This window comes from Mercenaria mercenaria, chromosome 12 (assembly GCF_021730395.1).
Source record: "Mercenaria mercenaria strain notata chromosome 12, MADL_Memer_1, whole genome shotgun sequence".
NCBI lineage: Eukaryota > Metazoa > Mollusca > Bivalvia > Venerida > Veneridae > Mercenaria > Mercenaria mercenaria.
In genome coordinates, this window is record NC_069372.1 from 36,670,951 (window position 1) to 36,688,263 (window position 17,313).

At 35.3% G+C, this 17,313-nt stretch overlaps 1 protein-coding gene across 1 annotated transcript; it reads right to left on the reverse strand.

Moving 5' to 3' along the window:
* Positions 1-3,288: 3,288 nt before the first annotated feature.
* LOC123544712 (potassium voltage-gated channel protein Shaw-like) lies at positions 3,289-9,280 on the reverse strand. Its single transcript, XM_045330777.2, has 2 exons — positions 7,886-9,280; positions 3,289-5,207 (listed from the first exon to the last, which is right to left on the reverse strand). The coding sequence occupies exons 1-2, from the start codon at positions 8,360-8,362 to the stop codon at positions 4,371-4,373; spliced, it is 1,314 nt and encodes a 437-aa protein (XP_045186712.2). The 5' UTR covers positions 8,363-9,280; the 3' UTR covers positions 3,289-4,370.
* Positions 9,281-17,313: the final 8,033 nt, after the last annotated feature.

Consider the following 17,313-nt stretch of genomic DNA (forward strand, 5'->3'; position numbering starts at 1 on the left):
TTTAACCCTTACACTGCGTAATTTCTATAATAAACTTGCCCATCTTTCAATTTGGACAGTACCATTATCTGCAAAAAGGGATGTTTAACAAAAAGATACCGACTGAATGGCGAACGGTGCAGATCTTGATCAGACTGCACGAATGTACAGACTGATCATGATCTAAACTGGTCGCAATGGCAAAATAAATCGTGCCCAGCATGCTATAACGTAAACTCATTTATGCATTATCTAAAAATCTTTAGAACCTAGCTGCACACTATTGTCTAACATAGCATGTGGTCAAGCTGTTTACGTCCACGGAAATCGACACATTTAAACTTCAAACTTTGAAGGAAAAAAAAGATAAAGTATTAATCTCGACATTCATAACTAATGTAATTAGGCGCCAATAAACAATTTAAACGAATGTGGGACAAAATTCCCATACGAACTTACTGAATTAGGGCCCTGTGTAAAGTCACTTGCCTATGTAAAATCAGCGGTAATTTAGTTTACAGCGGTAATTTTGACTACTGAATCGATACAGTTTGATATGTTTAGTGTTTATTGATAAATGAGAAACTACTTTGTGACCTTTGGGTAACACCAGGCTCTGCCACTTTGTCGTCGCCAAATCTTATCTCACAAGAGCTGATATAGCCTGGAATGATCATTTTAAAAAAATACTGCAAACATTTTTAAGTCAATTTATCGCAAATCTTCATCTGATAACCCTTATAACGCTGGACTCGATTGATTCTGCCTTTGCGACCAGTGTAGATCGTGATCAGCCTACACATACGTGCAGTCTGGTGAGGATCTGCACTGTTCGCCATTCAGTCAGTGTCTTTTTGGTGAGCGCCCCGTTTAACGGTTAATGGTACTGTCCAAATTGAAAGATGGACAAGTTCATTGTAGAAATTTAGCAAGGTAAGGATTAAGCATAGCGGAAAAAATGTCTATATATCTGTAAGAACAACCTAACTTAATGAAGAAAACTTAAATTTAATTAAGGAGTATGACAGACAAACATATACTTTTCACCGACTAAGATATGCACACTATCGTGTACAGTATTTAAATTATCTTTTTAATAAAAATGCATTTATGTATTGAATAAGTATCCGGGGCCTCTCGTGCATTCCTGTCTCTAAACAAGGGAGAAAACTTGTCTGACTTTAAGCGGAATACATTTTCAGAAGTTACGTCCCTTCCATCACAATTAGCATGAAGTGTTTTTTTTTTTTTTTTTTTTTTTTGTTTTATATGTTTTGTTTTGTTTTTGATACTTCAATGTGAAGTCCAGTCCATGGACGGAGCTATTTCTCATGTTTGTAAAACTTGTGGTCCAACCCTTTTGTATTATCACACCTTTGCAAAGTTTCCAAATTTATCTTAATGTACTGTATTATTATATGTCTTGATGTAATGTTAGTTTGCTGTTGTATATATATTTACATATGTATATGCGTATTTGTACATTTACCATCATGTCTGTGTGATAATTGCAATAAAATATGATTAAACTAAAACTCCGGTCTACATCATGCCTGTCATCTATGGTCAATATGGATAAAGAAAAATGGTGTCGCCTCCTTTCAGGGACCCTTGTCGGACTAACTGGTTAAGTGGCGAAACGATTTGGGTCACCATTTATTAGACAATCGGAATTCTTTAGCGTTTACCACTTCAAATCCAAGTGAAAGTAACTAACTTTTTTGTGACTTTCAGGCCCCGTGTTCACAAAACATTTTCAGTCTCAGCTGAGTTTGATAACGAAACTTTATTTGTCATTTATATCTAAACAGCATGTTTAAATTTTGATTTGAAGTTAATAACTTTTTTCAAGTGACTATTTAGTACTGATATATATAGTCAGTCTCATTTGGAATTTGACCATGAAGTTCTAGTAAAACTGATATTAAAATTTCAAACTCAAACTCAGCTGAGACTGAAAAATGTTTTGTGAACACGGGGCCAGGTCATTACTGTGGATATTATTTGTGTTAAGATATTTTACCTGAAAAATTGTCATACATTAACTAAATAACAAGACACTGTTCTTAATATTTTTCTGGCTGAAGCAAAGCTATCCACGAACCTCATGCCATGCGAAAGACATGGCAGATTTTGCACAGTACTTTAATTTTATTGCAACTGATGTCCAAAGTTGAGTTACACAAATCTTGTGATTTTATGTGAGTAGCTTATCTATTTTCTTTATCTTTTTATTGAAATTCGTGATCTTGTTAACATTTGTGTCATTTTTTATACACAGATATATATTTCCCATTACTAACATTTTTTCGTAATTGTTAGTAACACAATAGGGTTATTATAACAGTAGCTTGATTTGGAATGCTGTATTCGGCTCTCATGGATTTTGCCAACGGTCGGATCGCACAAGGTGCGCAAGTTCCGAGTGTGATCCGACTCGGCAAAATTACAAAATCCCAGATCTAGTTACAGTTATAATGACCCTTTTACCATATACCTGCATCTTTTTCTTCAATATATATCGAAGTTAAAATAGAACTGAGTGTCGTTTATTCTTCTTTTTGTGCGCTTTTTATAGCACTGAATCAAGTCATGCATATTAAATGAAAGTAGTCTAGCAACATACAATACAAAAGGTACAATAAGGATTTTGTATTTACTTGTGAATTACAAGCTGTATGTTTGACAGAAGTTATATAGGTTCACAATATTTCAAATAATAAAAATTAACCATGAATATATATGGATTATACACGTTTTGTGTGTATTATCTTCTGCAAAAGCCCGAGGGATTGTTGGTGGCCGAGGCAAATTCACATTTGATAAAGATGTGTTTTTATCAACATTTTTCTTTTTTTTTTTTTTTGTCAGGGCTCTTCCTCTGTAAATAACAACTGTATTTAACAAAGAATGAAAGTAGATAGAAGCTTTTAACGTATTTAATGTATAGAGAATAAGTAGTGGGTTGGGTACGATTACAAAAAAGAATGATTTTTAGAAATACTGAAAGCCACAAATATCTTCATATTTGAATATTAAAAGGAACAAAAACATGTTAAATGTATTCTGCTCCTAATCATGGGAATGCTAATCGTCACAGATATATCAGTTAGCTTCACAACAGCTGGACCGCCATGACAGTTCTTATATTAATGTTGTGCCGAGTTTCGGGTTTCACTGAAGATATCTCAAACATTTTTGTAGTTTATAAATTTATTAGGTGGTACCAGTATTGTACGAAGAAAAGCCAACAATATAAAACAGAATAATGAAACGATACAAATTACAATATAACAAAGCAAAAGTTGAAATACATTCCTTTCTCAAAACAGCACATCTCTTGTTTTTATCACTAAATGCACGAATACAAATAAAAATAGAATATCAGGTTCGTCTATCTTATGTTCACTAATGGCACTAATAGATATAAATAACTGAAATAAGATGTCCGAAAGTCAGGACAGTTTATAGAAAAGATTCTATGAAACAACTAAATATAGTCAAAGGGACCTTAATTGGGTTCATAATGAACTGTTCTATGAAGTACCTAGAAAATGTTGTTTCGCGCCAAAAGCTGTCATTCATGTAACAAGCTAAGCTGACTGTTCAAATCTACTCCCTCCCTCACGAACTTACAAAACAAGTTTTTATGCACAACTGGACATGATAAAACAACCGCGGAGTGCAAATATGATACAACGGCCCAAATAGTATAGGCAAGATACAACGCATTACGGAGTAGAGAGGACATGCACATACAAATATAATATAATTATCTAAACAAGTGCAGCTTGACTCTGCTACATTTGTATGTGAGAAAGCTATCTCGGTTTTCCAAAGGTCGATAGTTTTTTTTCTCAAATGCTCGATTTGGTCGAAATAATTCCAGTGGTACATCTAGTGTCCATTTCACTTTCAACGTTATCTAAACTGTAGGCGGGTTATTCAAACAGGTACACCTCGCACAATAAATAGAAGCAATAGCTGTAATAGTTTGTACTGAAATACAATGTAGAATGTGCGTCCTCTGCAGCATAAACATCGCTTGCGGAACCGCTGAGTGGGTATCTAAACTTATTCCAAGTTGCCGCTGGTGACTCATGGATACAGCCGACTCTTTCAGATGACTTTTATCAACTTAAATTGGTATCCCCCATTCCAAAAGTTTCCGTGTCAGGTGAAAAGCACACGAGATCTCTTAACCAAAAGAATGTTAGTAATTTTAGTTTTTTTGAGGAGCTGAGCCTCGAATGCACGACCCTTGGTTTCTTAGTCTAATGTCTTCCCACTTGACCACTGCAGCCACTCTTGATTAAGTCATACAGAAGTAAAATTGCACAGCTGCATAGCTGTAATTAAGAAGTTATGTTGTACTGACTATATCTAGCTATTTAGTCAGAATCGTCGTTGATGGAATTTGCTCCATACCGTCTAATATGCGTGGCAGCATATTGCTGATAGCTACAGTAGGTGTAATATGACGAGGCAATAATTCCAATCGGAAGTGCAAGAACTAGGACACCGCACACTGCGCATGTCACAGCAATGACGTGACCAAAAGCGGTGTCGGGGTAATAATCTCCATACCCTACCGTTGTTAGCGTAATCAAGGCCCAGTACATTGCTACAAATACGTTATCAATCTTGGAATTGTGAAACATTTCGGCAATAAACATAATGAACCCGAATATAAACATCAGTATCCCAAGCATGAACATAAGTACTTTCAGCTCTTGCAACGAAGACAAAAATGTGTAAATCATAATATTGAATGCTGGTATTCGTTTAACTAGATAACATAGACGTGTCAGTTGCAGTATTGACAAATACTTAAAAGCCATATATGTTCTTATGCTGGCAACCGTCGTCAAAGACTCCAGATGGATTTCCATCATAAACGCTATCCAAAAAGAGATATATCCGAACAGTACAATAATTCGAATGTAACTGAACATGTACATTCTTTTTCTTGGGCAAACCATGAACGTTAAGAGAAAGTCTACTGTCAACAGAAGATGACAGCATGCGTCTGTGTACAATAAATACGGATGTGGCTTCAAAGCTTCTAAATTAGCGGCCGTGCTATTTTCTAGGCCAAGTAGCTTGACAATTTCAATGAGGACTCTTGTCTCTGATTCTGTTAGGTTCACTGTGAATGTTGGTAAGGTTTGCAAAGCCTCAGTAATTGTCGACATCACTATCAGCAAGGATATAAAACTGCCCCATATCTGTAATAATAATAATAATAATAATAATAGTAATAATAATTTTGGTGCTGCTGCTGCTGCTGCTTCTGTTGATAATGATAATGATAATGATGATGATGATATCTTCAAGGTCAGAGACCACAAATTCAAAAAAGTACAGGGAACTTACTTGGAATAAGGCACGCGTATACCTGGGTATAAGGTAATGTTTGTCCTTTCTGATTGGTCAGTCATGTAAACAAGCCAAAGAAGTGATTTTTTTTTTCAAAATTGAAATTCTTTTCTGCATTTACAGTATTTTATTATACATGCTGACAAAAAATGCAACATTTTATGTGTATTGAAAAAATGTTATATCAAACGAATTTCTTCCGCCATGGCAACGATGTAAACAGGGAGTCATCTCATTCACACGAAAATTAAGTATCACTATTCGTTTGTTTTTCGTCCGATATTTTGGTGGACCTAAGATAGTTCTTGTGATTAGATTAACATGTTTCGATTTATGGAAGGCCGTACCCGTCATAATGTTATAATGGAAGCCTATGGGAAAACAATTGGTGTTCTCTAACCCCAAAGAAGGTAAAGCAATAAAATAAAAGATACGCACATTCATATAAATCTTATTTCAAAGTCAAGAAAAAACAAATATTCGTGTCGCAGAAAATGCCATGTATAAACTGCATTTATGTCTTCGTTCGACAGATTTTATTTCAACGTATTAATGTTTTGGTGTTTTTTTGTTTTTTTTTTTGTTATTACTTTGAATTAGTTTACATCAAAACCTATATAGTGTCAAAATCAAACTCAAGAAAGAAAGTAGCACTGACTCTTTATTACTTATCATAATGCCTTTGTTTAAAATGTGGCTGCCACATTTTCCGTTGTGAACATAAAACATGTTAATGTCTTGTTAAATCCTATTTCTGATCATTGTTTTCTCTAATATTTGTCAAAGATTTGAACATTGATGAGCATATTGGAAAGTTTTATTTAATCTATTGCTTTTTATTACCTCCCTTCATGGCTCTAACTGTAAAAGTTCATGAACAGTATTAAAAGTAGCACTTTTCTAACCATATAATTATCCATAACATCTATCTGAATAGCTGTTTCATCGGGTTTAACATAAATTTAAAGTCTTATGGCAATTTAATACATGGGATATAATAGATGACCAGCAATATTCCTGCTTCCTGTGTAAACAGCTACAAGGCGTTATTCTAGGTCTTCCGGATAAATGACATTACGCTGTCAGAATAATCAAACATGCAGAACAACCTTATAGTCTACGAATAAAATGCTATTTCTATATATCTACAAGGGTTTACATTTTTGTAAACTATAATTTAATGTTTTTTTGTTGTTGTTTTTAATTTGGTGTCCAGTTTGAAAAATCGAACGACGCCATTTTGTGTGAGTAACGTCAGATTGCGCGTGTCATCTCTCTGATAAGGCCGTCCTTGATAATAATACACCACTGTTACACATCAGACATCTACCCTTACCTTTTATCTTTTTATTATAAATATTGATACCTTTTTCTTTCCATACAACATATATAGTCACGGAATATAAATATTGAGAAATAGCCGAAGTTCCACAGTCATACATTGTGAGACCTTTCCTAAAATGCCACCTGTTTAGAATGAAAGAATTATCAAAGACCAGTTATAAAACAAGAAATATACCCATTGGCCATAACTTTCAGGCCCCTTTTAACTCTTTGGACTCGTTAACCAACATTCTGGCACTGATACTTTTTTTTTTATTTTATTTTTCATGAAAATGCTCTGTCGAAAAACGTGCATATTTTGATACTTCTCGTCAAAGATTGCATCTTTGCTTTTGGGGAAGGGCCAACCCTCTAATGTTGCAATGACTTGAAGCACAACCCTTTTTTGCTTTTGATAACATTAATTGTACTACACTCTGATACTTACTTTGAATTATGTACTTTATATTTACTATTGTTTGTCCGTAAATATTTTGTATTGGCATGCGTTACATGAAAGTAATAAAATATGAGCCGCGCCATGAGAAAACCAACATAGTGGCTTTGCGACCAGCATGGATCCAGACCAGCCTGTGCATCCGCGCAGTCTGGTCAGGATCCATGCTGTTCGCTTTCAAAGCCTATTGGAATTAGAGAAACTGTTAGCGAACAGCATGGATCCTGACCAGACTGCGCGGATGCGCGGCTCATATGATTAAACATTATTCCAATACTACATGTTCTTTTCATGACCTATCTTAGATACTGGAAGTTTTAAGTAAGACAGTTTTCAAACACAACCGACACATATTACATTATTAAATTATATCCGGATGAAGGATACATATATTTGAAAAAGTGCCTGCTGAATCCACATAAAACCTCCAGAGTATTTAAGATGGAGCATAAAATAGCATACACATATCAGCTATTTCGAGGGATTGTGGGGAAAAAGGTCTGATTTAATCACATTTTATTGCTAATATAAATTTATAATATACAATACATTGGTACATATAATACATTACAATAAACACACATATGACGAAACTGAAAAGCAAATGGGTTGGACCACAAGTTTGTCCAACATTAATGACGGTCCTCCCCTGAGGAAAAGGTCTGGGTGTTCTCTTTCAAACCTAAATAGAAAGTGCAATTTTTAGCATCGAGTCTGTCAAAAAAACACATACGTTTTTGTACATACCATTGCATTCACAGAGGAGGATGGATCGTCGAAAAACAGCCAAAGTTTCTTCCTCCATGACGCTATACTCTGTACATCTTCAATCATGTGTGCATCACATCGGAGATATTTCGTCACCTTACGGATTTTAACCACGTCACTTTCGTTCCGGTACAATGCCTCCCAGCAACATGGCGCCACATGGCTTGGAGAAACGTCCCAGAATTTCAGCTCCTCACTGAAACTAGCTCCACACATGTCTCTCGGAAGATGGATTGTACCTTTACGGCACGCATCTAAAATAGCGTTAAACATATATGGGTTTCTATCGAAATAATATTCATTTCTGACGGAGTCGTAATGATTAGTCTGCCTCTTAATATGTGCCAGTTTAGATTCCTTAAACCTTTTAAGCGTCTCCGAGTGACATTCAAAAATAGTGCCACAAATGTTTATTCGAATGTTACTGTTCCTGTTGAAACCTGATAGAGGCTCCATTTTTAAAAAAAAAAAAATAATCTTGATACAAACTGTGTTCACAAATAAAGAAACCACTCGGAGTTGAATTAGCTTATTAGACACGTGTTTGACTGTTGAAATATAAACGTTGCAGAATTTTCAGTGTTTACGTACTAAAATCAACACCACATAAGTAGATGTCCACTGGAGTCGTCTTGCCACAATATCTAGACTTTCTTAAATATATTCGCATGCACGTTGAAAAATAATTAAAACAGCCTCGTTTAGGAACCAACTGCGATGCAGCACTGCTGCCTGTCAAATGAAATCTGCGCATTGACAAGAAAAGAAACATAACATCTATGACGTTAGAACATAATTATACAATAAATCGAGACAATGCAATACGTACTTACCATTTTAGCATATTCAATATTGTTTACTGAATAAGCAATGTCGTCTATTAGACTTAAGGTAGTTACTCACATGAGGACAACGTTAAACGATATAGAATTTGATTCATCTCAATCAAATTAAACAGACGCAACTGTCTCAAAATTTCATTGTTTATATGAAATAAAAAAGGAACTGAATTGGTATAGTGTAACCTACAGGATTATGTCCTACGTAGTTTTGTTACAATTTTTAATACGGTACTGTAATAATGAAAAATATACAGTTGTGCAAGTAAAGTCCCTTATTTCAAGTCAAGATCGGAATTGTTTAAAAAAAAATATATATAATTATTATTATTATTATTATAATTTTCTTTTTTGAAATCTCGAGTTTTTCACAGCTTAACAGTATATATTGTTTTTAATTGAAACAAACGTACTACGGAAATTAAAAAAAAAACGAATACTCTCGACTACACGTTATAAACTGAACTCAGCATAAATATTTAAATCATCTGTAATACATCCCTTTTGAGTGAGCAATAAATGTGATTTTAATATATCTATGGCAAAAAAAACAACATTAGTTTATTTCTACAACAATAGATGTATTATCTAGTTCATGTCCTGTAATACGGCGTTTAGTACGGCGTTTAGAAAACAAATGGACATAATCACCTTAAAGCGTACGTTCAATGCCGATCATTAGCAGCAATAGTTGATGAATATTAATAACTGAGATTTGTTATGGATAGGAAAATTGCAGTACATTAAGAGGGTCTGGATTTTAAATGTGTTTACTATTGGCTGTATTCGTTAGGGATATTTACGTGCATTCGAACCTGTCTGCAAAAACCATCCTTGTGAAATGAAAAAAAGAAGTACTGGTGATCTTTGAACGCGTAAATTTGCGCTTTGTACAATTAAACAGGTAGAAAAATAGTTATTTTTTTTTTAACAAGTTTTACACTAGTGGCATTTATTCGGGTGTGACTGCATTTTGCTATGAAATAAAACCAGGATTTATTTTTTTAGAACAACCGACCCTCCGCAGCCAGCTTGATGGCTTTCTCACATGAAAAATTCTACGCCCAAAGAGAGGTTTGAACCGACATCGGTTAGGGGTAAGTGATTTAAAACCAGCGACCTTAACCAATCGGTCACGGGAGCCCCCTTTGCCCTACCTACGTGTGCAAATAAAATGCGAAAAGTTAGTACTACATTCATGATAATAAGGAAGTCAAATTTCATTCCACAACTAAACTTGAATATCCCTTTATGAAGTATTAAATGCAGAAAAACGAGGGTGTCAATATTCTATTTATCTCCATTATTTTCTATTTCAAGATCTTGAAGATCTTAAGAGGTGCATAAATATGCAATATTATACAGAAATTTGTCAAATATGGTAATAATCAATTTGAAAGATTATTACGAATATGTTTCGTCTTCTAAGTATCACAAGAAAAAAATCCGTAAACTACATTTTAGCCGTGCCATGAGAAAACCAACATAGTGGCTTTGCGACCAGCATGCGACCAGCATGCGACCAGCATGGATCCAGACCAGCCTGCGCATCCGCGCAGTCTGGTCAGGATCCATGCTGTTCGTTAACAGTTTCTCAAATCGCAATAGGCTTTGAAAGCGAACAGCATGAATCCTGACTAGACTGTGCGGATGCGCAGGCTGGTCTGGATCCATGCTGGTCGCAAAGCCACTATGTTAGGTTTCTCATGGCACGACGAATTTTAGAAGAATGTCAAAGAGGATACCAGGAAAATACCGCGAGACGTGAACACAAACTACCACGGAGTTCAATTAAAGCAACAGTCTCATGCACGGAACGGAAACGTTCAAATTATAAATCTTAAAAGGATCAAGGACCAAAAGACATGATGACATGCATTGTTAAATAGATTTTTATTCGAATCATAAATTTGTACTAAAGTGGGTTATTATATATATAATAAGTTATTAAGTAGTTGGTACACTCCCATTCTTCACTTGTTGTTCATGATCTCTCTTTTGTGTGGAATTTAAATTGATTATTATGCTATTTATTGAAGGTTGTCGACTTCCAAGGACGAACTTTTTTATATTATTTTCAGAATTTAAATAATATTCTATAATATAACCATGGTATGGAGATATGTCAAGTATTTCCTTTAGTAGTAATTGAAGCCCTAGATACGATGCACGTCTTATGAATTTAGATTTTTGTAATATAAACATCATATTAAAAGGAATTTTTCATCAAACTTCCGAATGATCTTCTTATAGACTTTGTTAATAATTTTAGATATCGTGTGCTATGTTTATTTTTTTTTTTTTATTTCAAGAAACAGTCCCATCTCGTGACATATTTGTCCAAGTGCATACTAATTATGGTACTGTTACTGAAGGGCAAAAGTCAGTAACTCACATCAAAGACATCGTTCATGTTTCGATAACTTTTATGGCCTGTCTAATTAGGTGACGTCATCGGAGTCACAAACAAATCCATGTTATGGTCTTGATCACCAATGTGATGTTTTATCATGACAGATGCATAATAATTGTGTGATAAATTGCGCTCAACAGCAACCCGTATATCACTAAAACAGCAAACTTCAGTGACAAACAACCACGTCTCTTAAAAAATATAATAGATATCATTAAATTTCGGATAAAAATAGTCTACACTATTTGAAGAGAAAAAAAAAACACTTTTGACAGATAAAATGAAAGAAAATATAAAAATTTCAAACGTAAGAATCATGGTTTACGTATTTTTTGTGAGTGGATCTGGACTCGAAAATGCCTGCGGAAAGATGAAAATAAGAATACCGGTAAGATATAGTTGATAACATGTCCATTAAAGCACTCTGTACAATATGTTCTATGACCAAAATCTTTTCATTGTGAGAATATGTATATCTTATTGTTAAGGTAGCAGATGCCGGTTTTTTCTAGTACTTCGGACTTCCGAGCGATGTGGCCAAGTCAGACGGCTTCTGATATCTTACGAGATGCAGACCTGAAAATAAAAAGATACCTGTTTACATCTTACTTGAAGAAGAAATAAAATACATAGTAAACTTCATACAAAGCATAGATTTTTAAATCCACAAGCCACCTGAAAGATAATTTCAGCCCGCGAAAATACATGACATTTCAGCCCAAATTAGCCATTTTCCAAGTGGCCTTAAAATGTTGGGGGAAATGATAGAGCCAAATGGCCACATGCATTCAGTACTCAGTTTCAAGTATTACATGCAGAGCTGGACAAAAATACCTGTCAACCGATTACTTTACTGTGTGAGGCCTATAGGTTAAAGGTCAGTAATTCAAATCCTTCTTTCTTTCATATAAAAAACGACAACTTCATGTCGTCTTTACGTATCTTTACAGAACATCACATTTTCCTACACCAATTTTTCATGAAAGTTCTATCACAAATTAACGAAAAAATGAAAAGAAAATAGGGGGTTGAATAGTTCCTAGTGAAATGCCAGTCAGTTGTGGTCTGCTACCCTAAAAATGGCGCATATTTGCTCTCCTCCGCGCAATAAACACCTACTTCCGGTTTCGATCTGCAAAACTTGCCATGTGGGTTGAATGAACATGAAAACCGTCTCATTTCATGCAGAATGTATCCTAGTAGCGAAAAAGTGTGATTAAAGCACTCGTTCTACACGAATTTGCGCAGAAAATGGGAAAATTAGGATCTATTTATTATGGACTTCTTTCGACTACACCACGGAAGCACATTTTCGACCGAATTACTGACCTTATTCCTATAATATGTTATTTGACAGTTCACGAGAAGCTGAATGCTGATAGTGGTATATACGGATTTCAAGCAGTTATACAAAAATAATGTCATCAAGCTTACATTCGCATCTGCCAGAATTTCTGCAACATACCATTCTTAAACTTGTTAATCAAAAACTCACATCAACAAATATTTCAAACATCAAAACAGCCTTCACTTCAAGGTTTTATCTCTAATGACAGATTTTGACCCTGGCCAATTCAAATATGTGGCTGGAAACTACCAACTGCTACCTAAGTCATCCTTTTACCACATGTAGAGCGCATGTGCATGCGCATTCAAATCAAGACCGCCTGTTAAACAACAGGGCAACTTACAACATTGTGAATTCCTCTATAGTCGAAGAAAGAACTGTTAACGTATCAGCAGGAAAGGCCGACGTGTGGAAAAAAGAATATCACATTTGTGTCTTTCCATATTAATGAATTCGATATGATATTTAATACCTTATATTGTAATGCTAAAACGCCGAGTTCGACAATGGGTGCATATTAAAGACGTTATCATGAGTCTTCAATCGTGCATCTGTTACTCTTTTCTGAACTTACTTTTCGCGAATTCTTATGTTTGTTTCGACGTCACCTTGTCGCCGCTTCATAGTTAAGTTTTATATTAAAATCTAACATGGCAAGGGTCAGGGCTTTATACAAGTTCTATATAACACAAACTTTTTCAAATAACACGGCATGTAATTTCCTACTTATAGAATATCTCTTATTATGCTATATGCTGTAACCTATTGTTGACAAATAAAAAAAAAACAGTTTTATATTAAACGATACCTAAATTCCATAAAATGAGTGCCGGTTTAGTGGATGGGACGACATCAGACGACGTAAATGACCAATTCTGGCGGTAACCACAGTCCATATGTTTTTAATCTATTTTCTTTATTTGCTCCATTTAAAATTATGACGTTCATTTTGCATGAACCGTAGAAGCAATGGTGCCAAAATTATGACACTGCTATAGTTCGGTGATAACGTGTCGCTAGTCAGGGAGATCTTTCCTAAGACGAAGTCGCAGTTGTTCTGTCAGGTGAACTGAATGACCGGGAATATGATTCTAATACAACTAAATATGAGCAATTATAAAAATAACTTGTTAACAAATGGACAGGAACTGTACCGTGGACTTCACGCGAATCATGAAAATTAAAAGTTCATTTTGTGCCTCATATTTAATCTAAACTACCACTATAAACTGTTGTCAGAACTTGATATTTCGAGAAGAAAATCTCTAAAACAGCTCCCCTTAATCTAAACCATTCTGATTTACCATTATCATATTATTTCCCAAAGGACCATGTCTTCACATCATGCATAGTCAACAATGACGCTCATGGGAATCGGTACATCAATACAATAGTTTGAAAACCATTATCTCTGTACGTGTAAACGAGCCGCTAACTGCATAATATTATCGTAGAAATAATAGCATTTATGACATTTTCCTTCTTCTCTCAACATAACAAACAAACAAACAAGTATTTCATGCTTAAAATAATGGACATTCAGGTGAGATAACTAGAATTACAGATTGGAAAAAAAATTATTCTAAACCTTGGACTTGGTACCCCAACCGGCAGTCTCAATCATACTGCTCTTTAAAAACAATTATTCTAACCTTGGACTTGGTACCCCAACCGGCAGTCTCAATCATACTGCTCTTTAAAAACAATTATTCTAACCTTGGACTTGGTACCCCAACCGGCAGTCTCAATCATACTGCTCTTTAAAAACAATTATTCTAACCTTGGACTTGGTACCCCGACCGGCAGTCTCAATCATATTGCGCTTTAAAAAACAATTATTCTAACCTTGGACTTGGTACCCCAACCGGCAGTCTCAATCATACTGCGCTTTAAAAAACAATTATTCTAACCTTGGACTTGGTACCCCAACCGGCAGTCTCAATCATACTGCGCTTTAAAAAACAATTATTCTAACCTTGGACTTGGTACCCCAACCGGCAGTCTCAATCATACTGCTCTTTAAAAACAATTATTCTAACCTTGGACTTGGTACCCCGACCGGCAGTCTCAATCATATTGCGCTTTAAAAAACAATTATTCTAACCTTGGACTTGGTACCCCAACCGGCAGTCTCAATCATACTGCTCTTTAAAAACAATTATTCTAACCTTGCACTTGGTACCCCGACCGGCAGTCTCAATCATACTGCTCTTTAAAAACAATTATTCTAACCTTGGACTTGGTACCCCAACCGGCAGTCTCAATCATACTGCGCTTTAAAAAACAATTATTCTAAACCTTGGACTTGGTACCCCAACCGGCAGTCTCAATCATACTGCTCTTTAAAAACAATTATTCTAACCTTGGACTTGGTACCCCGACCGGCAGCCTGAATCATATTGCGCTTTAAAAACAATTATTCTAACCTTGGACTTGGTACCCCGACCGGCAGCCTGAATCATATTGCGCTTTAAAAAACAATTATTCTAACCTTGGACTTGGTACCCCAACCGGCAGTCTCAATCATACTGCTCTTTAAAAGCAATTATTCTAACCTTGGACTTGATACCCCGACCGGCAGTCTCAATCATACTGCGCTTTAACAAACAATTATTCTAAACCTTGGACTTGGTACCCCGACCGGCAGTCTCAATCATACTGCTCTTTAAAAACAATTATTCTAAACCTTGGACTTGGTACCCCAACCGGCAGTCTCAATCATACTGCTCTTTAAAAACAATTATTCTAAACCTTGGACTTGGTACCCCAACCTGCAGTCTCAATCATACTGCGCTTTAAAAAACAATTATTCTAACCTTGGACTTGGTACCCCGACCGGCAGTCTCAATCATACTGCGCTTTAAAAAACAATTATTCTAACCTTGGACTTGGTACCCCAACCGGCAGTCTCAATCATACTGCTCTGTAAAAACAATTATTCTAAACCTTGGACTTGGTACTCCAACCGGCAGTCTCAATCATACTGCGCTTTAAAAAACAATTATTCTAACCTTGGACTTGGTACCCCAACCGGCAGTCTCAATCATACTGCGCTTTCGATTTGAGATGGTCTTGTCTCGAACTGTGATTCTAGTTATTTCTCATGTAGTTCTATTATTTCAGGCTTAAAATAATGTTGCTTGAGTTATAAGTCTCAGCTACACAGTTAAAAGTAAGAAAACATATAAGTGGTTTATCTATAAAGCCAGATGGCGCTATCGGCATTGTGCAGTTTAACTGTCTTAAGGCTGAACACCACTAAATCCGGGTGTTCTTTATTTTATATAAAATCCACTTACTTATTAACGTTTTTTTTCGACATGTTATAACATATCGAAATTTCAGAGACTTATATTCCCGTAAAAAACTATATTGCTATAGACAAAGAAAAAGAAAAAAAAAATGTTATTTTAACTTTTATATTTAAAAAAAACTACATTTAATTGAATACAATCCGCTGAATTCACTTCTTTTCGCTTCTTTAGTAGCATGCGATAGGAACATGCCGATTTTGACAGAATGCTATACATACATACTGAAACGCAGGAAAGTAAAAGAAAACACGATGCTATTGAGAAAGGGCACGAGGAAAGGAAGAAAGATTAGGACTATTTCATGTGGACTACTTGTGTGGTAGTATCCATAAGAGTCAATTTTAACGTCTTTGCGAATAACTTAGATTTTTACATCTTAATTCATGTTAAAATTGATTCTTGTCCATTTATTCAGTTATATCAAATATCTGGTTTGCTGAGGATGGTTAAAGATATAGTTGTTGTATTATTGAATTAACCTAACTAGAAAGCTGAAATGTTAGTAAATGAAAGATATAAAAGTGCTTCAAGGCAATACCATTTAGGATCTAAGAAAAATAAACTATTTTTACTTAAGTTTCAATAATGACCTTGACCTACAACATAGATCAAGTACGCGACACATTTTCTTATCATGGGGAACATTGTTATGGAGCATGACCTTCAATCGTAACTCTGACCTCTGATTGATATGGGTCATGCAAGCAACACAAGTAACATATCATCTGGTTATAGGGAACATATATGCGACATATTGTCTGGTCACGAGAAACATTTACTTGTAGTGATAAGAAAATCCTTTAGTGCATATCATGAAAGGTTATGTAGTGGAAATAAACTTTTACTTGACCTTACACAGTGACACTGACCTTTAACCGACAAGCATAGATCATGACATTGCGTTGACACATTGTCTCATCATGGGGAACGTGTGTATGTAGCAGTAAGATAATCCACCCATATAAAAGTTATGGAGCGAAAACAATTTTTACTTGACCTTCAATGGTAACCTTCACGTATAATCTACATGAATAAGTCATGCTGATGTAGATACATAATCTACATATTGCCCTCTATTCCCATACCAAGTTTTACGAACCTAGCTTGAATACTGTTTGAGTAATTGCAGGATCCAAATTTTCGGACAAACGTACAGACGAACGGACGGATGGACGGAAGGCATTCATATAGTGTGTTCCACCGGTAAGGGAATAAACACACATGTATTGTACTTTATTTTATAAAAGGGAAGTAAATTCATGTGCAAAAACAAAAACAAAAAGTTAACTTGGATGCCAGTGACCTTGACCTTTGCACAAATGCAAAGCTTGATATGTCTTGATATGGTGAATATTTATGCCAAGCTATCTTAATATACACCAATGCATAAAAAGTTACAGACCAGACCAAAATTGTTCTCCAAAGGTGTTCTTAACCTTGAGTTAGAGGTCCGAATCTTACATGCAACAAATCAATTTGTTATGGTGATGTTT